Source organism: Paecilomyces variotii, assembly GCF_004022145.1.
Source record: "Paecilomyces variotii strain CBS 101075 chromosome Unknown C8Q69scaffold_19, whole genome shotgun sequence".
Classification (NCBI taxonomy): domain Eukaryota; kingdom Fungi; phylum Ascomycota; class Eurotiomycetes; order Eurotiales; family Thermoascaceae; genus Paecilomyces; species Paecilomyces variotii.
The window spans coordinates 176,292-195,197 of record NW_021167158.1 but is presented as its reverse complement, the minus strand read 5'-3'; the positions used below and the strand labels follow the sequence as shown (position 1 = coordinate 195,197).

Here is an 18,906-nt window from a genome sequence, read left to right as displayed (position 1 = left end):
CCAATAACTACAAACGAATCGCGTAACAGGTTCGAAACTTTGAGCCAAGAAATCTCGAATAAGACAAGAATAGACTTCTCAGAAAGAGTTGCTTCGGTGAGATGACAGAATCCAGGCGCGATCAATATGCCATATCTCCCATGGGTTTTCGCATGCGAACTGCCTTGCGTTCAAGGACCAAGTATTGGGCGGTACATCTCAGGGACGACGAAGAAAAATATGACCACTGCAGCTCTACCATAATGAAGACGGAATATGGTTATCTCGTAGCAAAATACGGCTTCGAATGATCCTTATCGCTCCATCGCCACGAACACGATTCGACCAGAAACCCACCTGCAACTGGTCTAATGACCAGACTGCCATCACTCGGCCGCGTTTTTGTGCTGACGTTAGGTCCGCAATTGTGCCACTCTCACAAGTAATAGCAGGTAAGGATCATCGTAATAATTATTGCTACCTCTGAAATAATCCGCTTCTTATCTCCTGCATTCCGGCATTGGTACGGGTCATTTAACCTACATGTTGTCTATTCATCGTACATCGTAACCTCAAACCCTCCCATTTAGCTCAATATAAGTTCCCTTGCGAATAACTTCTTTACTTTTTCCCGGCAGGTACCATATCGCCCAAGCTCCCATGACGACAACCATTTGATACCCGTCAAATGCGTAAGAAGGCCACTCGTTCACACTGAGAAATTCCACACCCCCATCCATTGTCAATCGCATCACATTACGTCCAAAGGCAATAATGGATATCGATAGACCAAAAAGTTGATTCCAGTATTTCCACTTCGGAATTCGCTCTCGACTGGCTTCTGAGGGATGGCGACCTAGTCGAGATGTCATGTAGATATTCTCCGCAAACGTAAAGCCCCAGAAGAGAAGCTGGGTAATAAACATAGCAATTGAAATTTTTGCTCCCGTTGCGACAACGCTAACAGGCCCTTGCGCGACGCTCATGACTCCTCCTATGATCTGGATGATCATTAAGATCGTGTTGACGATGAGATAGGTAATCCTTTGGTACTTGATTGGCAACCAGCAGAAAGATGCCCCGTCAACTGCCTGTGCAAACATAGTTTGCGTGAGGTTCACAGAAAACATGAGCAGGGTCGGCCCCAGAAGTAAAAGGACTGATTGCACAGTGTAGGTTGCTCGATTGCACACATCCTGGGAGGAAAACAGGCGGGCTGTATAACCAGATAATTGGACTTTAATATGTGAGAAAGATCCATATACCTAATCTGACGGTTATCGATGCCACTCACCTAAACCGCCGATGACAAAGAAAACTCCGGTCCATACCCGGGCCTGCGCCATGCGAAGTATATGAAGGGCCGTCAATGCAGAAAACAGAATGATTGCTACCACGGCTAGAGGAATACTAGGAGTGTAGTAATAGAGGCTGCATTGCTGAGAGACCATGATGATATAAAGTAAGATGGTTTTAAAGGCGGAAAGGAACTAGAGAGAGAAACAATTTTTTTTACTAATTCGGTAGGCCATTTAGGTATGATTGAGAATATAAAGAACGACAGCTCGATAAGGACCGGTTTCACAGAAGGCAGCAGCGTATTGCAGAGGCCATATGAAACAATAACATCCTCGAGTTTAGAGCTGTTAATTTTCGCATTAGTGGGAAAAGTGGCTGATTGATCACGCTCGCCATTTGCTTCCAATGGACTCTAATAATAACCTTAACTGCATTTTATACCTATTTCAGAGACTACTTGGCCCATTGGAGGAGGTAAGACTCGTTGCCAAGCGAGTTTCAGCCTTCTTCTTGTTAAGATCGCCGTGGTCGAGCTATTATTTCCAGCTATGCATGCTCTTAGTTCGTATTCGTGTTCGGCTTCGTGTTCGTCTTCGGACTGTCAGTACTTATCTCTGCCAGCCAATCGATATTGGTCTAATAGTGTGATGACGATGCCCGGTAGTCTAAGTGGAATCTGACACTATTAAAGATAAAAGAATGGAGTGCATTTATTTCTTCTTGTCGGTACGCTCAGAGATAAATTATTTCCTGTGGACATTGGACCTACTTTACCCATCAACCGAGTGCTAGTCAAGTCCGTTAGGAAACGCTCTCAGTACGCGACGATGTCCACTTTCCATGGTGATTTATTTTCTTCATATAATAAAGGCCGAACAATGCTACGTACAGCACCTATCTTTTTGGATGCAGGAAGTGCACTTACTGCCGGCATTTTGACAGTCAGTCACCAACAGTCTATTTCTGACTCTTCTCCATTTCCTGACAGCGATAGGTTCTCCTGTACCTTGTTAGCAAAGCAATTTACAATGTGTTCCTCCATCCATTGAGCCGCTTCCCTGGCCCTCTGTCCCATGCCATATCTCGGATGCCATACTTATACAAAGCAACAAAAGGCACCCTTCCATTCGACATGCTAGACATGCACGCGCATTATGGAAACATCGTCCGTATCGCTCCAGATGAACTTGCCTTTTCTCATCCCGACGCATGGAAAGATATCATGGGGCACAAGAAGGAAGAGCTTGAAATGCAAAAGGCAAGATGGTTTTATCAACCATTAGAAGGTGAACCTCTGCACGTTGTCAATGCACCACAGCATGAGCATCGTCAACTGCGGCGACAACTCGCACATGGGTTCTCAGAAAGGTCGATGAGAGATCAAGAGCCTCTGATTCGCGGATACGTCGATTTCCTACTGCAGAAGCTCCATGAGCTTTCCAGAGATAAGGAACCAGTTGTTATTTCTGATTGGTATAACTATACAACATTTGACATTATCGGCGACTTGGCGTTCGGTGAGCCCTTTGGGTGTTTGAAAAGCTCGGATTATGATGGATGGATACAAGGCATTTTCCAATCCGGACGTTTAGGGACAATATTGCAAGCTTTGTCCTTCTATCCATGGTTGAAAAGAGCTCTATTATCCTTGGTCCCGAAATCAATGCAAGAAGAGCATCAAAAGCACAAGGAGTTCAGCAAGGCAAAAATACTCCGGCGCATTTCTAACAGCGAAGGACGAGCAGATCTGATCGAAGGGCTCATAAGAAGGAAGGATGAACTAGTAAGTCGTGACAAGGATCACTTTCTTCTGCACTCTAATCAATTTTTGATAGAACTTAAGTGTTGGGAAGTTGATTGCGAATGCTGAAATTCTCATTATTGGAGGTTCTGAGACAACTGCTACCTTGCTGAGCGGAGTGACATACCTGCTCTTAAAGAACCCTGATATTTACAAAAAGCTGGCACACGAAGTTCGCACAGTATTTCACAGTGCAGAGGAGATTGATCTCATCTCAGTGAATCGACTACCATACATGCTAGCATGTCTTGAGGAGGCGCTACGCATGTATCCCCCCGTAGCCAACGGTCTGCCTCGAATGTGTCCGAAAGGGGGAGCCAAGGTATTGGGGCAATATATTCCCGAGAATGTATATCTCCAGCCAGGTCACTTACAGCGTAATATGCATTGAAATTGTGCTAACAAGGACACCTATATATAGACTTACGTTTCAATCCACCAATGGGCCCTCTATCGCCGTGCAGATTATTTTACGGACCCAAACAATTACCACCCTGAACGATTTCTCGGTGATTCTCGCTTCGTAAATGACCGACTCGACGCATTACAACCATTTCACGTGGGGCCAAGGAACTGTCTAGGGCGCAAGTAAGCAACAGTCTATACCAATTGGAACAGGAGCTTCCTAACTCTGTCATAGTCTTGCCTACAGCGAAATGCGCCTTATTCTGGCACTTATCGTTTTTAATTTTGACATCAGACTTTCCGATCATTCTTGCAACTGGATCCAGCAGAAGAATTTCCTCATGTGGCAAAAGCCGCCACTGAAGGTCCATTTGACTCCGGTGCTTTGATACACGGGGCATTCATTCTACGGGCGTTTTACATGCGGATGTTTGATATTTAACCTAGAGATAAACAAGGAAATTCATAGCTTATAATGTATTTCTATTTCAGGGCAGCTCAAATAGCCGTCAACCCGCATCTCTTATCTTACCCTACGTCCTTGTGTACTTCATCTTCGAGGTGTTTCTGCCGAATTGTCTCCTTCTTCCTCCGGTCCAAAGGAAACCAGTAAAAACTAATTAGCAGATATGGATATCGGGCGTCACGTAAAACTTGCCGTATTCCCAAGGCAATCCCCGGCCGCATACGCCGTCCATCCAATGTTTCCACATAAGACAATAGAACAATCCCGAGCAAAGATCACGCAAACCGATCCCCGCGCCCAACCAGCCCCGCAGGTGATAGAAAGGCTACTTTTGACGGAACATATATTATTTCTTCCTTTCTCAAAAGGGTATCCTGCTTTATCTTTCTTATCCATGCAATTCTTGGATTCAAATATACCATCCCAGTTTATCCGAGTCCAGAAACCAGTGTATATCGAAATCCTATAATAAGCTGCACCGCATTTTGGTATACTGAAACTCCTCCTCCCTACGGTTGTATCTATCACCGCCCAGTATGTCCGTCGCGAAGGAATTCGAGGCTGCAAATGAGAAGTATGCATCTTCTTTCACGAAGGGTAGTTTGCCGCTTCCCCCGGCTCGGTATGGACCTCCCATAGTTATCCCGCCCTTTCTTTTTCTTCAATTCCTATTTCAAAATGCTGATTCTTAATCAATAGTAAGGTAGCCGTTCTGGCTTGTATGGATGCTAGACTGGGTAAGTAGACCGTAGTCCTCAACTTACTATGCGAAAAAAACCGTCCTTCGAAACAATCGCATCATTGGAAACTATATTCTACATCACAACGGGAAAACAATAACTAAATTATTTCTATCCAGACCCTGCTCGCGCCCTCGGCCTCGAAGAAGGTGACGCGCATGTTATTCGGAACGCTGGCGGGCGCGTTGCAGACGCAGTCCGGAGCCTCGTCATCTCTCAACAGCTCCTTGGAACCCGAGAAATCGTTATCGTCCATCACGTATGTCCCTTTACCTCGATCCTTTCCCTTACCATATAATACGTGACGACCTAGTTCTAACTACTTACATATAGACCGACTGCGGAATGCTCACTTTTTCGGACACTGATATTCGGAACAAGATCCGCAGTGAACTGCACCAGAATGCCGATCATATCGCGTTTCTCCCATTCTCTGATATCAAACAGAGTGTGCTGGATGATATTGAGTTGATTAAGCAGAATCCGCTCATTCTGGATGTGCCCATTACTGGATACATCTATGAAGTGGAGAGCGGCAAGATTGTGAAAGTCTGATGGCCCTTCTGAGAAGGGTTGGCATTCTATGGTTTGTGGGGAGGTTGCGAGTGATTAAGTTGTCTGTATTGAACGGGGGCATGGGGTTGGTGTTGTAGAGGGGAACTGGCTGGCGGTGCATGTATAGGGGATGAGGAGTTGATTTGAGGTAGAGGGGATACCAGTGCATGGTGGCATCTAGTATGATTTTCTGATGACGAACATTAATTGTTAGATCATGACAGTTGGGAAGCAAACAGCCATATTAAACTGTTCCAGCTGAGTAACGAGCTAGTTGCTTGAGACAAGAATCCAGGCGGGCTTTTAACGTGTCTGGATGTTTCAGAGCCTAACTTCTCTCTCGTTAAGAGTTGAGTATGGCTAGAGAGTGAGATCCAAGGATCGCATTCTGTGAAATCCATCTTGACAAACTTTGCTCCTTTACGCTGCATAAGGATTCTTTCCCTTCCCATCGAGAGCCTCTTGAAAGCACTCCCGGAACGATATTGGCTTGAGATCGGGATACAGCTCCCTTGCGTCCAGGTAACCAAGGAATTTAGCGTACCAGGGACTGTTATCTTGCCGGACATACTTGCTGTATTTGTATTGTGAAATGTAAACTGGGATGCGCTTTGCGGGATCCTCGGGATTTTCAGAAAGCGCTGCGACCGTTTCTTGCACTTGTTTCTCAATTGTCTCGGCGGACACCTGCGCAATATAGCATAAGCTTCTATTCGACCCTTTCGTAGATCGTGTCGGGGAAAAGAAGAAACAACATACATAGTTTCTGTCGATCTTCTCGCCGGAGAGCTCCTCGACGATAGAGAAGATCTCGTTCTCAGTCAGGACGTCACCCCAGGTATAAACGTACTTGTTCAAGGTCCTCTCATCAGCGATGATACGCGCGACAAAACGTCCAATATCGCGAAGATCGGTAAGGATATTCGGAGCGTTTCCACCCGCATGAATATTATTGTCTGGTATCACTGTCGCGTAGTCAACACGTCCTGATGGTACGCGAGGAAACGAGATCTGATGCCAGAATCCGACATCAATTATGGTGTGGCCAACGGCCAGTCTCTTGATCTCATTGTAAATTTCTTCTTTCTATTTTGCAAACGCGACCTAGTCAGCTTATAAAAGCTCCAGATCGCAGTCACGTCGTCTCTTGAATGAAGAACTTGCGTGAATATAGAGGACGGGAAGGAACCCATACCTCATCACGCAACACCATCACCCCTTTTGGAGGGCAAATAGTAATCCACGCGCACGGCACAAAGCGCTTGATATTCGCTTCCTTTGCTGCCTTGACCAACGTTTTCTGCTGCAGGAGATCGTGCGGTCCTATCGCACTGATCAGGATGTCGACTCCGGAGAGACTTTTGACCAGTTCATCCTCTGGGGCACTCAATTCCGCTACGCGTAGCTTGACGCCCCGAGCGGTGATATCCTTCACTGCAGGCTTTTCTACGGAGCTTGGCCTGACCAAGATCTCGACATTCTATTATCCATTAGCAGGTGTGGCCAATTTTTGTACATCGGTGGGGACGTACGAATGTGTTTGCTTCCAGAAGACCTTCTAGGATAGAACCACCCGTTGCGCCCGTTGCTCCGAGAAGCAAAACAGTTTCTTTCGAAGCCATTTCAGCGATCACAGTCCCCAAGAATTATCACCAGAGTATTTCTTGTCAACACTACGCAAGAGGAGAGAAATGATCGTGAACTGATGCTGAAAGGATTCGATTTATAATACACCCCCGCAAGAAGACATTATGAGACTCTTTATACTTACTTATGCATCGGGTGTCCGTTGTTGCCGAGCCGAGCAAAGTGGGATGCCTTGATACTAATGAACACTCTGTCTTCTACCATCTACTATTGGGGGCCGAAATAAGATATGCTGAAGGGATTCCTAGAGGTCTGGACATTGGTTAACAATGCTATATATGATTAACTGCTATAAATGTTGCAACATTCTAATTCACTATATACCGCTTTCAACTTATTGTTGACAACCAGCGTTTGGGGCAGTGCATCTCCTTTTTGTTTAGGCCTAGCTTAGCTTAGTAACCTAGAAAAATGTAAAACAACCTGGACTTATGCTGCATTTATTGTTGACAATGTTATCTACAGATTAACTAGTAAGTGCACAAGTGCAAATGAATGTTATGCCGTGTATCCGCAAACATATACAACTATAAGTACCGAGACCTTCTGTCAGCTCTCACGGCTTCAAAGGAGGCGAGCTGCCAAACGCCACTACTACCCTGTATAAAGGGCATAGAACAAACAACTTGAAGCCACCCATTTCCACCAATATAGGATCAAAGCAGACGCGCCGGAATAATTGGGAAAGGCTCGAGAGGAGTGGTGGAGGCAGTGCTCTAGGCAGCAGTAATTCAGGATAGAGTAGGCATAAATAGGTACCTAGGTAGTCGATAGACTTTGGTACCCTCTAGTTCTTCGAGCAATGTAACTCCACCCGGATAAAATACCACTCCAATAACTTTGCTTCCGTTGTCTTATATTCCCACACGTTCCAGTAAACATTTAGAAGTTCACCGAAAACCTTGTCCTCAGATACTCTCCATATCTGTAGAACGGATATGCCCCCTTGACTATGCCCCAGCCGTATGTTCAATGACAGCTTCTTCTTGGAAACGAGAAGGTTCTTGGGCTGAACGTTGTGAGACAATGATCAGAGTTCCTATCAAGTATTATTACCATAACCCATTAGACACCCGGCCAAAAAGGGGAACTCTCCGGCTTAGTCTCCCCGGGTCTGGCAAGTGTTGATACATCTAGAGTACGGTGGCTAGAATAAGAAAAGATCATTGAAGCCATTGACGCGTATAGATGGCACCGCTTGTACTTGTAATTGACTAGTACATACATAATCCTACCTACCGCCCTCTAGGACGTCTACACTGTTGGACCCATCTTCGTCTTCCACGGAAACACCTCACCCCATACGAGCCAACCCCTCTGTAACTTCGGGTCATCATGGAGGACTGTCACCTCATCGTACATTTGCATACCAAGCACACCAAGTCTGACATCATACTGAAAGAGCCGCCTAGCAATAGGGTCTGCGACAGGCGGATAATCTCTCAAGACAGCATCTTCATCGGCTTTTGATGGCTCCCGGAGACCAATTTGGAGCCTGCGCAGGACGGCATACACCTCGCCTAGCGGTTCGATCTCGCGCTCATACCCTTCGAGAATTTCAATGACGGATTCCAGAGTGCTCAGCGATAGTCCGTCATAGAGCCTCAGCTTCCTAATCCCGCCCCCGAAGTCATTGTTAACGCAAAGTTGTTGCCCCAGCGCGGCACCTAGAAGTCCTAACGCGGCATGATCTCTCCTTCTGTAGTTCTTTGAACTTTCTGTTGCCATGGAGGTGGACATTCCAGCTCCAGCGTAGAGAGTAAGAAGACGATCGCAGTGCCATGGTCCGTTATTATCGTGCACCTGGTAGAGGCCCAGCCAGACTTTTTTCCAAAGATCGAATATCCGCCGGTGAAGTTCCTGACGCCGCTTTTCTTCCAGGGTCTCGGGAGAGTCTTCTTGTTCTTGTTCTTGTTCTGCGGAATCGGCATCTGGAAAGTCACCATCACCATCCTGGCTCGTGATGGATGATAGAGTTCTTTTCGCGAAGTTGAACATTCTAGGCTATAGCAGATATTTTTCTCGGTATGGAGTTTGGATTATAATGAAGGTAGGATGGGAAATTCAAGAAGATAAGAAAGGGACGGTTGAGGCTTCCCCGCAGGGAGCAACGGGTGGTACGTTGTACAGTACTTATGATGAGCCGCAAACGTCATAATATCATGATCGTAGAGAGCCACTCAAAAAGCATTGTTTCATTAGGAGACAGATATCTTCTATTATGCATTGCCTCTGAAGCATTGATCTCGTGCTTCGAGGTCCTCGTAAACATCATTCGTAAACATAAATGTCGGTCCATCATTCCATATCCATCATATGCGGTCGTAACATCCCAAATTAACCACCCAGAAGTGCCAGAATCCTGTAATCCGTGATGGACAGATTGCTCCTCCATGGTTTCCCGTCCCAGTGATCGCTGCGTCGTAGTGTAGCGTTGAAAAGACACACATGAAAGCAAAATATCAAGGCCAAAAAACAACCGAAACTCCTACATCCGCCACATTATACGTTTCATATAAGACATTTGAGAATCGACAATTTTAAGGCGACAAGGCACGCTCGTCGACTGAGTATCGAAAACGGGGTCGCTGACGGGCCGTTCCGTGGTGGCCCAGGAATGTTCAAATATTTCGCACGGTTGGATGATCCAGTGCTTTGGACCCCAATGAACGGTACGCCACAGCTCTCCAGTCGCAGTCGTTATTCCTCTACGCTTTCCTCGTCTATCGCTCTTCGTTTGGAGAAGAAGGCGACTTGGTTCTGGCGGGAATAGATGGCGAAGCCGACAACAGCCAGAACGACAAAGAGCACGATGATGATAATCGCGATAGCATCATTCCGCTGAACCATGATGAGCTTCTTCTGTGTCAATGGAGGCAGTCCGGCTCAGATCGTCGGTGCAGAGGGCCGATGACGGCCGCTGATGCTGGGGCTTCTAATGCGCTGGACAACGATGGGCGTAATCTCCGTATGAGGACGCAGAAAGACGAAAATGGAGCCAGAACAGGCAACTCAATAATATCCTAAGAGTGTTAGGTTAGCACATCTATCCCTTTTGGTCCAATGGCGGAAGCTCTGTGCTGCCGACAACTCACCAAGCGTCAGGCAATACCCCGCAGCACAAAGAACGCTGGCTTATCTTGTCGTTATCGGACGGGGCAATGGGTCGGAAGAGGTCGACGGAGCAGCAAGACCATCCAAAAGAGCAGAATAGCCAGCAGATGGAATGCTGGGAGCGCGCATATTTGTATAAAAAAGAGGGCCATACTGGCCATGCTGCCCAGCCATGGAATTTTTCTGCTGCTGTGGCTGGGGATGTGATAACGACAGTCCAGACGATAATGCGATGGCCATAGCGCCCACTCACAGGATATTGCAGGCCGCTGCAGGGAAGAATCGACGTGGCAGGGAAGCTAACAGAGGCTAAGAAACACCAAGAGACACCAAGAGGGACACCAGTGTCGGGAAGTAAGTATAAGTGGGTAGCTATCCGAGACTCCAAGAGTCCAAGCTGACAGCGCTAACAGCAGGTACCCGGATGCCCCCCAGCCTCCTCCTTTATGACGCCTGGAGAGTGCGAAGAACCGCACCATAGACTATCTATCGCTTTAAGAGAGGATGTTACTGTTATTATTATTATCCTGCTTCCACGTGCGTTCCTTGACTTACCGTTTGTGGTGTCCTCAGTGCAATTCATATACTCTAGTATATCCAACACCCTGGGATTTCTCCACTGTAAGATCCCCCGTAGAAGACAGGATCGGAATAATAGTAGTACTTGAGGCTCTTGTCAAGCATGATCTCTTTTCTCGATTCCGACTGTCTCCACCCTGCGTGCATAGAACGGTCGGTATGCCGATGTCCTTATAAAACAGTTGGGATTTTAGCATAAACCGCCGTTAGAGAATATCCTCATACCCAAGTACAAGGACTAGAATACACCTGCAGCTCAATGTTGCCTTTATTGCCGTTCACCAGCATGAGTAGAAGCTTGGGTCTCTTCTTTGCCTCTCTTGGGCAGTTTAACTCCTAACTATGAACTGTCGCCGTTTCAACCTTGTTCGCAGCGTCTCCACTAACTGCGGAGACATTCTAGTCATGGGAACTTGCGGTCAATCAACTTGACTGTTTTCTATCGCCACAAAAGGGTCTGTGTGTGCTTGTCTGAGATAATAGGATCGCTGCTCTTTTGACGAACCCTGAAAGAACCATCAATCTTTGCTTTGTGTCCCGATAATACACCACCGAACCTCACAGTCTGCTCCGTTCCATCTCGAAGACATCGTATATACCCGTTTCGAAAAATCCTCGCTCTCACGATTTGGCTTCTTTTCACTGTACGAGCCAAGATGGCAGCTATCATTTAGCCTGTTCATGGACCCTCTAAACCATCTCGCCCCTCCTCCTTCGACACCTACATTGACAACAAGCTCCCCATCCACGATGACTCTGTTGCGTCCTTCATAGTGCAAATGACGACGTTTACATCTGTGCTCGAGGGTGGAGGAGGAATGGACTGCCAAATGCTTGCACCTCATGTCCCAGTTCTCGATTGCAGACGTCCACATGTGAATCCCGGGCATGAGGCCTTACGCAGCATGGCCCACGCGGACCGAACAGCTCCTGTGATAAACCTTCCGGCAATCGAAGGATTGCCCTGTCGACCTCCCCTAGCACGATCCTCCTCGTCGAGATCAACATTTCGACCCGAAGATGGACTTCTTCGATCGCATCTTCCATCATCACAGTTGAAGATGCCGCCACGGCCACCTTCCCCGAGACCGTGGGTTTGGATCTGTCACTTCTGTCGAAACAAGTGGCCGTTGGGTGCCACGCGTCGCTGCTTATACGATGGCCACTACTATTGTGCAGGCCAGCGAGCAGCCACGCTTGGAAAAAGAAAAAGAGGGCCCATCATGTTCAACGAGAACACCTGCACTTCAGAATTCGATTACTCCCGATGGGCCGACATGACCAAATGGCGCAGAAAGATCCGGAATGCAGACCACAAGACCCTAACAGAATACTCGTCGACGCCTGCTACAGATCGAAATTGTTGGGATCAGTGTAGCTTTCCCAGCGCGTGTCGAATTATCAGGACATGGGGAATCAGCGAGGGCCGTATCTACGAAGATAGCTCTAGTGATGAAGATGCTTGCGACGACTTGCATGACGCTAAGAGAACGAAACTTACGGATGTTATCCACCATACCTGACTTCGATTTCAATCTACGCCAGCATGAATCTTTCAGGCGAGCCTCCGACGTAGCACTATTTGCCTTCCACCGCTTCGACCGGGGCGAAAAAAACAATTCCGTTCGAGGTAGAAAACGAGTCTGCCTCACGCGTTCATCAACCCCCCAATCTCTCAAGTCCCCGGTCTGACTTCCGTGCGATATACGTACTTCGCGGGGATGCGCTGAACTGAGCGGTCGGTTGTGGTGTAGGCCAATGTGAAATTGGCCTGCAACAACGCATCTGATGGGACGAATAATAACACTTCGTTTGGGTGGATCGCAATGGAGATATTGTCAACACTTACAGCAGTCGACGAAGTAGACAATGCCTTTGCCACCAGCTTGAATGCAATACATGTGTCGAGGGCAATTGACGAGCAATCGACGATGAGCACCACGGCCGCCGACATTGTGGGTTGATTTTGATGGTCGATTTGAGGGATAAGGAGTTCTGGGTTATCAACACGGCATGAATTAACTAAGAAATGAACAAAACATGGTAAACGATAATCAGCACTAGATCAGCCTTGTCAAGGGTCATAATTGCTTACTTGTAACTGTCTGATGATAATCACGGTAGACAGTACACGTTGATCACGTTTACAACTTGCCCCCCAAAGAGTTAATAGTTGCACGGCATATGTGCACCGCAGTGTTTCCGGGCTGATATGACCATGTGGTATTCTATGCGGGTCGTCTGACATTATTCTATCAATATCTATCAAATAGCCTATCTGACAGCTACATGGATAACAGAAACAATCGATGGCCCCATAAAGTGCGAGCTATCTGACTTTCTCCAGTATAGAGAGAGAGACCTTTCCAGATTGGGACCCCGCCTGCGGCAAACAAACTTGGCAATGTCAGCATTATTTAAAGTCATCAATCCCAGCAATGACAGCGTCTTTCTTGTCACACTACAATCGCACCAGAATGACGAATGTTTCCTTGCACAAGTCTTGTTGAATGGTTCCGTCGATGTTGGCTTTAGGTGCTTACGCTGCAGTTTGAAGCAAGTTCTGTCCCCGTGGTTTCTCCCGGCTGAGAATGCCGCACGGTCGTTTGCTCGAGACCCCATCTATTTCCACTCAAATGCGTTATTATGATTACCTCCTGCCTCGTCTGAAGAACTCCAACTTCTGGCAAAATTATATTACGTACCGGCCGATCTCAGTTGCGCATTCGGGGTGACCTTATCTCGCTAAAGGTTCGGTTCGTCTTCGTCTAGACTCCCCACAGTGGATACTTGGGTCTTCAAAACGAACTTCAGAATGCTACACTCCCTAAGTACGCAGAGCCACTCTAAGTCTAAACGGTGCTGGGTCGTGACTCGGAGACACGTACCCCAATCGCAACGGGGACGGACAAGATATGCTTTGCCGGAGAGTGCGGAGTAGACTTCGCACGAAGTCGACGAGCAAGAGCCTGGAATCTTCTTTTTGAGAGCGTCGCCTAAGTACTACGCCAGCGGTCAAGTCAGGAGGATCACTGGCGCGCCGAAAACTGTCCAGCATCTCTGATGCCAGCTTGTGCTGGCGGCCAAAGATACCAGGACGGTGGCAAGCCTTGAATTGCTCAACGGGCCAACTCTAGCACGACAATTAGAGAAGCATATGACTATCAATTCATTATCCCAGTCGGAGCTCCGTTACAAGACCCGACATGTTCTGGAAGACCCCATCGAGTGGAGGAGAACTTTGGCGGTTCGCTAAATACCAAGCTTTCGACGGAGGCCGAGCTAAGATTTCTTATCTACGCCCATGTTACAATGCCAATGCGGAGATGCTAGCACCGGGGTGGCCGGCGCAAACTAAAAGGCTTGAAATGGCGCAGGGATACTGTTAGCTCAAGCATTGGTACTCGAGGTCATGTATGGACCTTCCAGATCGAGACGAGCGCTTCTATCCGAAACATCCTCGGGTCTTCTTATCATGCGCCCATGGCTTTGTGGCGAGTTCAAGGGACCGTGCCACTAGAGATGTACGGATAGACAGTAGGTAGAAGAACAATACTTTAATATGAGCTTTCGCCATTCCTTCCCACGGCTTCTGCCCCGTACAGTGCTTTGGCTTTCCAGGTCTCTCGTGTTTCTATATCCTGACAAGAATGGTTGCCAGCACACCAGGCTATGATCGCAGCATGACCGGGGGGGCGCCAGCTTCCCTCGAAGATCTGCGTACCTGTCCCAAGCCGGTGGAAGAGAAGACATTGCCCAACGAGAAGGATGTGAAAAATGAAGTGGACATCAACGCCGATAGTGTCACCTCATATGGAGAAGCTGTCGGAGAAACCGTTGAGAGCAGTGCCAAGGTACTGGAGACGGCGGACGACATCGTCACTCAGGTTCTTGCTGTCGAAGATGATCCTTCAATTAATCCCTGGACTTTCCGCATGTTCTTTCTTGGTATGGGTCAAACCATAAATACTACTTCGGGGTTTAAGCTGTACACTGAAACTGACATATCGACTAGGCATTGGTCTGTCTGTTTTTGGCTCCGTGCTTCAGGAAATCTTCTACTTCAAACCACAAACAATCTATGTCTCTCAGGTTTTCTTGACGGTCATTGCATATGTTTTGGGAGAAGGTATGGCCTACCTGATACCCCGTCGCGGGCGTATTGGGCATCTCCTGAATCCGGGGCCGTTCAATGCCAAAGAACACGCTGCGATTTCGCTCATGGCTTCAGCGGCTTCCCAGTCTGCACTCGCTACCGAGGCATTGGCTGCCCAGCAGCTTTTCTACGGTGGCTATCCGAGTCACGCTGCAGGTATCTTCATTACATTGTCCTCTCAGCTCATCGGTTACGGCATCGCTGGTTTGCTCAGGGATGTCATTGTGCGCCCGACCAAGATGCTCTGGCCGATGACTCTGCCTATTAGTAGTTTGCTCGAATCTCTCCACCGCCACAAGAGCGAGTCGAAATCCAAGATGAAGATATTTTATGTTGTTTTCTTCATCTTGTTTTTCTGGGAAATTGTGCCCGAGGTAGGCTTGATCACCCCTATGACCCCCCGGAAGTGCAAAACTAAGTTCATATCTCCAGTACATATTTCCAGTCCTTGAGGGAGTTTCGATCTTCTGTCTTGCGAACCAAAATAGCATGGTATTCACAAATCTTTTTGGCGGAGCATCAGGAAACGAGGGACTCGGGTTTCGTAAGAGGCCCCCTCTATTTTCACCTTCGGACAAGTACTGATGCCAGATACTAGTGGCTTGGTCATTTGATTGGCAATATATTGCATCGCTTGGGTCGCCTCTGTGGTTACCTTTGTACGCCTTGACGAATAGTCTCATCGGGTACATCGGATGCATTGTCCTGTTCATGGCCGTCTACTACAAAAACGTCTGGAACTCTCAGAATTTCCCATTCCTTTCCCAGCTGCTCTTCTACGGAGACTCAAATTCGACAAACTATCACACCTACAATCAAACTCTTATCATGAACGAGGACTTCACAATCAACCAAGATCTCCTTCGCCAGCAGGGACTCCCTTGGCTCACCGGAACATACGTCTGCTACCTGATTACGTCCAACATGGGCCTTACAGCTACATTCACGCACATGCTGCTGTGGAATTTGGACGATATCAAAGCCGGGTGGGAGTGGGCGTCACCTAAGAAACTGAAGAAATGGCTCCAACCGTCTTCCTGGAAGTTCTGGGCGAACCAGGAGACACCAGAAGAACGCCTGCAGCGACGACTCAACGACCCCAAGCTGGATCCCCATTACAAACTCATGCTGCGGAACTTGTATCAAGAGACACCGCACTGGTGGTGGGGGGCCATTCTCGTTGCAAGCTTCGCAGTCGGACTAGGCTGTCTCTATGCCATGAAATCAACCCTTCCGTGGTGGGGTTTCATCATCGCCAACCTGCTGACGCTGCTGTTTATGCTCTTCTTTGGTGCACAATATGGTATTACCGGATTCCAGTTCAATGTCCAGCCCATTTGCCAGATGCTTGCGGGATACATGTTCCCCGGTAAACCCCTAGCGAGTGAGTGACTCTCTTGCTTTTCATAGTTTCTTTTACAGTAGCGGTCAATCGGTCTAACACGTCCAAGATCTCTACTTCACCTGCTTCACCTACAACTCCCTCCAAATGGGACAGGTGCTTGCAAAAGACCTCCGACTGGCGCAGAACCTGCACATCTCACCTATATGCACATTCACAATCCAAGTGACAGGATGTATCGTCGGCGCGCTCTTCAACTACATCATGATGTTGACGTAAGTCATCAATATCGCCATCAAACCCATCTCAGACCTCAAGTCTCCCTCAACTAACACACACAATCCCCAGCATCGTCCAAAACCAAGGCTCGGTCCTCAAATCCATCGAAGGCACCAACATCTGGAGCGGTCAGAACATTCAGATAAGTCCCACTTGCCCCTCCTATCATCATCTCTCTCACCCCAGACTAACCCCCCCTTACCAGTTCAACACCCTCGCCATCGCCTGGAGTATAGCCAAGGACATGTTCTCCATCGGCGGCCGCTACCAATGGGTCACGATATCCTACCTGCTCGGCTTCGCCGTCCCGCTTCCCTTCTGGCTCCTCAACCGCTGGCGCCCCCACCGAATCTTCAGCTACCTCAACCTCTCCATCATCCTCTGGTACATGGGCTGGTTATTCGTGGGCATCAACGCATCCATCCTAGCGTATTTCACAATCGGCTTCTTCGCTCAATGGTGGTTGAGAAAATACCACCCGCGCTATTTCACAAAGTATAATTACATCGTCTCTGCGGCTCTCGACGGAGGCACGCAGGTGTGTGTGTTTATTTTGACCTTTGCGGTCTTTGGAGGAAGTGGGAAGAGTTATCCTTTTCCGTGAGTGAATTACCCCCTCCCGTCATTTTTTTTTTATTTTTCTCTTATCTTTTATCCTTTTGTTTTCTAAATAGGATTTCCTATACTGATATTTTTCTATTTTTGCGTACTAGGACATGGGCTGGAAATCCCGATACTTCAGTTCATAATCTCGACTATTGTAAGCTGAATACTGCGACTACCAGCTAGAGAATCCGAGGGTTAGTTGGATTTGGATTGTGTCGAGGAAAAGGAGTTTATGGATAACGATAAGCCTATGATGTAGTTGTATGAGAATGATATATACATATATAATGCTACCTGGGTTGGCAGATCTTACCGTTGCTAAACAAAGGTGTTTTTTTATTATTATTGTTGTTGGAATGTTCGAATATAGAGACATCAGAATATTAGATGGCATTTAGACATAATAGTGTATTCTATAATACGACAAAAACGCCATGTCTCAGAATCCGCTCATACCGAATACAGCAACGCACAGGCCAACCCAAGAGAGGGAAGAAGAAAATAAAAAATGATTGGCATGATACAGAAAGACTAGCATGGCATAATTCATCCCAAGATCTTAAGACCACCCTTGGTCTTGCTCTGCTTCTTCACTCCGTCGTGCTTGACCTTGGTACTGCCGGCGGACCCGCTCTGGTTTCCGCCGTGGCCACGTGCTCCGCCCTTCTTTCCGAGCTTGGCGTTCGCCACAGGCCGCACCTCCGTTGTCGCGCGACGCAGCAACACCGGATGGGAACCGATATACTTGCCCTGCATCTCTCGCGCCGCTTTCAGGTAATCGTCACCGTCACTGAAACTGACAAACCCGTATCCCTTGCTCTTCTCGGTGCGCTTGTCGCGAATGACGCGCGCTTTCTGCACGGACGGATACCTGGAGAACGCTTTGAGCAACGAGTCGTCTGTCACCTCGCCCGCAAGGTTACCAACGAAGAGTCGGAAGTGCGCTGGATCCCATTCCACCAGGGTCGGGTCCGTCCAGGTCTGACCACCGCCCGAACGAATAACAGTCTTCTGAACAGGCTCCTGACGCCCCGGACCGGGAACGGGCGTGTTGGAAGCTGTCGGACCGGCCAACGGGGTAGATGAATCAAAGCGCGACGCACCTAGGGTGCCCGTATTTGCGCCTGTCGCAGCGGCAGGACCGTCCCGACGACCTGGCCCCTTATTACCAGGGGTAGGATCAGCTTCCCTGCCCATGTACGCACTCTGCCACTGTGCGATCTGTGCTTCTGTGTCCGGGTCCACGCCGGAATCATGGCGTCCGTAATTCATTCCGCCCTTGTCTTGCCCCGGGAGCGGGAAAGGGTTCTGAATTCGGGGCACCGTGGCGCCGTAGGTGGTGTCTCCATACTGTGGTTGGCCGTAGTACGAAGGACCGGCCTGGTAGGATTGTTGTGGATATTGATAGGCGCCCGCGCTGTAGCCCGTCGTAGCGGCCGGATAGCTTGCTGCTGGTGCTGATGCGGGCGGAGCGGAAACGACAGGACTACTAGTGCGGTAGGGCTGGTTGGAAGCTACGGAGCGTGGCTGGAACGCGGTGAAGGCACTGTGGCCTGCCCCGGACGGTTTGGCACTGGCAGCATATCCGGAGGCCGAGGAAGCGTACGAGGGCGCAGCTGCATAGGCTGGTTTGAAGGAGGACGACTGGGAGCCGGCGGGTGGTGGAGGCCGCGGCGGCAAACCTGCAGGAGGCGGATACGACATGATGAATGGACGGTTCGAGCAGAAGACGGATTTGATGCGCCGTGTGAGGATGCAACTGGCAGCAAAAACACGTACCTTCAGGCCCTGACTGGGCGCAGCGAGCCTACGCCAGACGTCACACCTGAGAGAACTTCTCGACCACGAGGGAACGCCAGCCACACGAACGGTGACAAGTTGGGAGTCGATGGGGTGACAGGATAACTCCGTGCGTGTAAAAAAAAGCAAAGGCTTACG

At 48.4% G+C, this 18,906-nt stretch overlaps 8 protein-coding genes across 8 annotated transcripts; 4 read left to right on the top strand and 4 right to left on the bottom strand.

Annotated features, from left to right (window-relative positions):
* Positions 1 to 537: 537 nt before the first annotated feature.
* Positions 538 to 1,095, bottom strand: C8Q69DRAFT_482337 (hypothetical protein). Its single transcript, XM_028631649.1, has one exon. It carries the CDS (start codon positions 1,080 to 1,082, stop codon positions 552 to 554), a length of 531 nt encoding a protein of 176 aa, XP_028481210.1. The 5' UTR covers positions 1,083 to 1,095; the 3' UTR covers positions 538 to 551.
* Positions 1,096 to 1,928: 833 nt separating this feature from the next.
* On the top strand, positions 1,929 to 3,977 carry C8Q69DRAFT_439147 (cytochrome P450). The gene is made up of 5 exons (XM_028628599.1): positions 1,929 to 2,219; positions 2,273 to 3,061; positions 3,114 to 3,428; positions 3,501 to 3,667; positions 3,720 to 3,977. The coding sequence occupies exons 1-5, from the start codon at positions 2,106 to 2,108 to the stop codon at positions 3,871 to 3,873; spliced, it is 1,539 nt and encodes a 512-aa protein (XP_028481209.1). The 5' UTR covers positions 1,929 to 2,105; the 3' UTR covers positions 3,874 to 3,977.
* A 346-nt stretch (positions 3,978 to 4,323) lies between these two features.
* C8Q69DRAFT_127504 (carbonic anhydrase) lies at positions 4,324 to 5,353 on the top strand. Its single transcript, XM_028625274.1, has 4 exons — positions 4,324 to 4,572; positions 4,650 to 4,687; positions 4,810 to 4,949; positions 5,024 to 5,353. The coding sequence occupies exons 1-4, from the start codon at positions 4,487 to 4,489 to the stop codon at positions 5,243 to 5,245; spliced, it is 486 nt and encodes a 161-aa protein (XP_028481208.1). The 5' UTR covers positions 4,324 to 4,486; the 3' UTR covers positions 5,246 to 5,353.
* A 312-nt stretch (positions 5,354 to 5,665) lies between these two features.
* C8Q69DRAFT_409291 (isoflavone reductase family protein) lies at positions 5,666 to 6,867 on the bottom strand (the record flags this gene model as incomplete). Its single annotated transcript, XM_028628246.1, has 4 exons — positions 5,666 to 5,932; positions 6,005 to 6,331; positions 6,441 to 6,725; positions 6,778 to 6,867. The coding sequence occupies 4 exons, from the start codon at positions 6,865 to 6,867 to the stop codon at positions 5,666 to 5,668; spliced, it is 969 nt and encodes a 322-aa protein (XP_028481207.1).
* A 786-nt stretch (positions 6,868 to 7,653) lies between these two features.
* On the bottom strand, positions 7,654 to 8,985 carry C8Q69DRAFT_482330 (hypothetical protein). Its single transcript, XM_028631648.1, has one exon. It carries the CDS (start codon positions 8,888 to 8,890, stop codon positions 8,147 to 8,149), a length of 744 nt encoding a protein of 247 aa, XP_028481206.1. The 5' UTR covers positions 8,891 to 8,985; the 3' UTR covers positions 7,654 to 8,146.
* A 1,986-nt stretch (positions 8,986 to 10,971) lies between these two features.
* C8Q69DRAFT_127421 (hypothetical protein) lies at positions 10,972 to 12,184 on the top strand. The gene has a single exon (XM_028625270.1). It carries the CDS (start codon positions 11,365 to 11,367, stop codon positions 12,106 to 12,108), a length of 744 nt encoding a protein of 247 aa, XP_028481205.1. The 5' UTR covers positions 10,972 to 11,364; the 3' UTR covers positions 12,109 to 12,184.
* A 1,921-nt stretch (positions 12,185 to 14,105) lies between these two features.
* C8Q69DRAFT_127425 (peptide transporter MTD1) lies at positions 14,106 to 17,333 on the top strand. The gene is made up of 8 exons (XM_028625271.1): positions 14,106 to 14,533; positions 14,601 to 15,115; positions 15,174 to 15,285; positions 15,340 to 16,125; positions 16,193 to 16,358; positions 16,432 to 16,504; positions 16,565 to 16,962; positions 17,076 to 17,333. The coding sequence occupies exons 1-8, from the start codon at positions 14,236 to 14,238 to the stop codon at positions 17,149 to 17,151; spliced, it is 2,424 nt and encodes an 807-aa protein (XP_028481204.1). The 5' UTR covers positions 14,106 to 14,235; the 3' UTR covers positions 17,152 to 17,333.
* C8Q69DRAFT_127426 (RNP domain protein) lies at positions 17,334 to 18,893 on the bottom strand. The gene has a single exon (XM_028625272.1). The coding sequence runs from the start codon at positions 18,670 to 18,672 to the stop codon at positions 17,515 to 17,517; it is 1,158 nt and encodes a 385-aa protein (XP_028481203.1). The 5' UTR covers positions 18,673 to 18,893; the 3' UTR covers positions 17,334 to 17,514.
* Between the last annotated feature and the right edge of the window lie 13 nt (positions 18,894 to 18,906).

Excerpts from the sequence above, each read along its gene's own strand:
- C8Q69DRAFT_127425 (XM_028625271.1), top strand. The coding sequence starts at position 14,236 with ATGGTTGCCAGCACACCAGGCTATGATCGCAGCATGACCGGGGGGGCG. Across the intron at positions 16,359-16,431 it reads AACTACATCATGATGTTGAC|CATCGTCCAAAACCAAGGCT; the intron begins GTAAGTCATCAA and ends CACAATCCCCAG. Across the intron at positions 16,963-17,075 it reads GGGAAGAGTTATCCTTTTCC|GACATGGGCTGGAAATCCCG; the intron begins GTGAGTGAATTA and ends TTTGCGTACTAG.
- C8Q69DRAFT_439147 (XM_028628599.1), top strand. The coding sequence starts at position 2,106 with ATGTCCACTTTCCATGGTGATTTATTTTCTTCATATAATAAAGGCCGA. Across the intron at positions 2,220-2,272 it reads TTACTGCCGGCATTTTGACA|GTTCTCCTGTACCTTGTTAG; the intron begins GTCAGTCACCAA and ends TGACAGCGATAG. Across the intron at positions 3,668-3,719 it reads AGGAACTGTCTAGGGCGCAA|TCTTGCCTACAGCGAAATGC; the intron begins GTAAGCAACAGT and ends ACTCTGTCATAG.
- C8Q69DRAFT_127504 (XM_028625274.1), top strand. The coding sequence starts at position 4,487 with ATGTCCGTCGCGAAGGAATTCGAGGCTGCAAATGAGAAGTATGCATCT. Across the intron at positions 4,573-4,649 it reads TTGCCGCTTCCCCCGGCTCG|TAAGGTAGCCGTTCTGGCTT; the intron begins GTATGGACCTCC and ends CTTAATCAATAG. Across the intron at positions 4,688-4,809 it reads TTGTATGGATGCTAGACTGG|ACCCTGCTCGCGCCCTCGGC; the intron begins GTAAGTAGACCG and ends ATTTCTATCCAG.
- C8Q69DRAFT_127421 (XM_028625270.1), top strand. The coding sequence starts at position 11,365 with ATGACGACGTTTACATCTGTGCTCGAGGGTGGAGGAGGAATGGACTGC.
- C8Q69DRAFT_127426 (XM_028625272.1), bottom strand. The coding sequence starts at position 18,672 with ATGTCGTATCCGCCTCCTGCAGGTTTGCCGCCGCGGCCTCCACCACCC.
- C8Q69DRAFT_482330 (XM_028631648.1), bottom strand. The coding sequence starts at position 8,890 with ATGTTCAACTTCGCGAAAAGAACTCTATCATCCATCACGAGCCAGGAT.
- C8Q69DRAFT_482337 (XM_028631649.1), bottom strand. The coding sequence starts at position 1,082 with ATGTTTGCACAGGCAGTTGACGGGGCATCTTTCTGCTGGTTGCCAATC.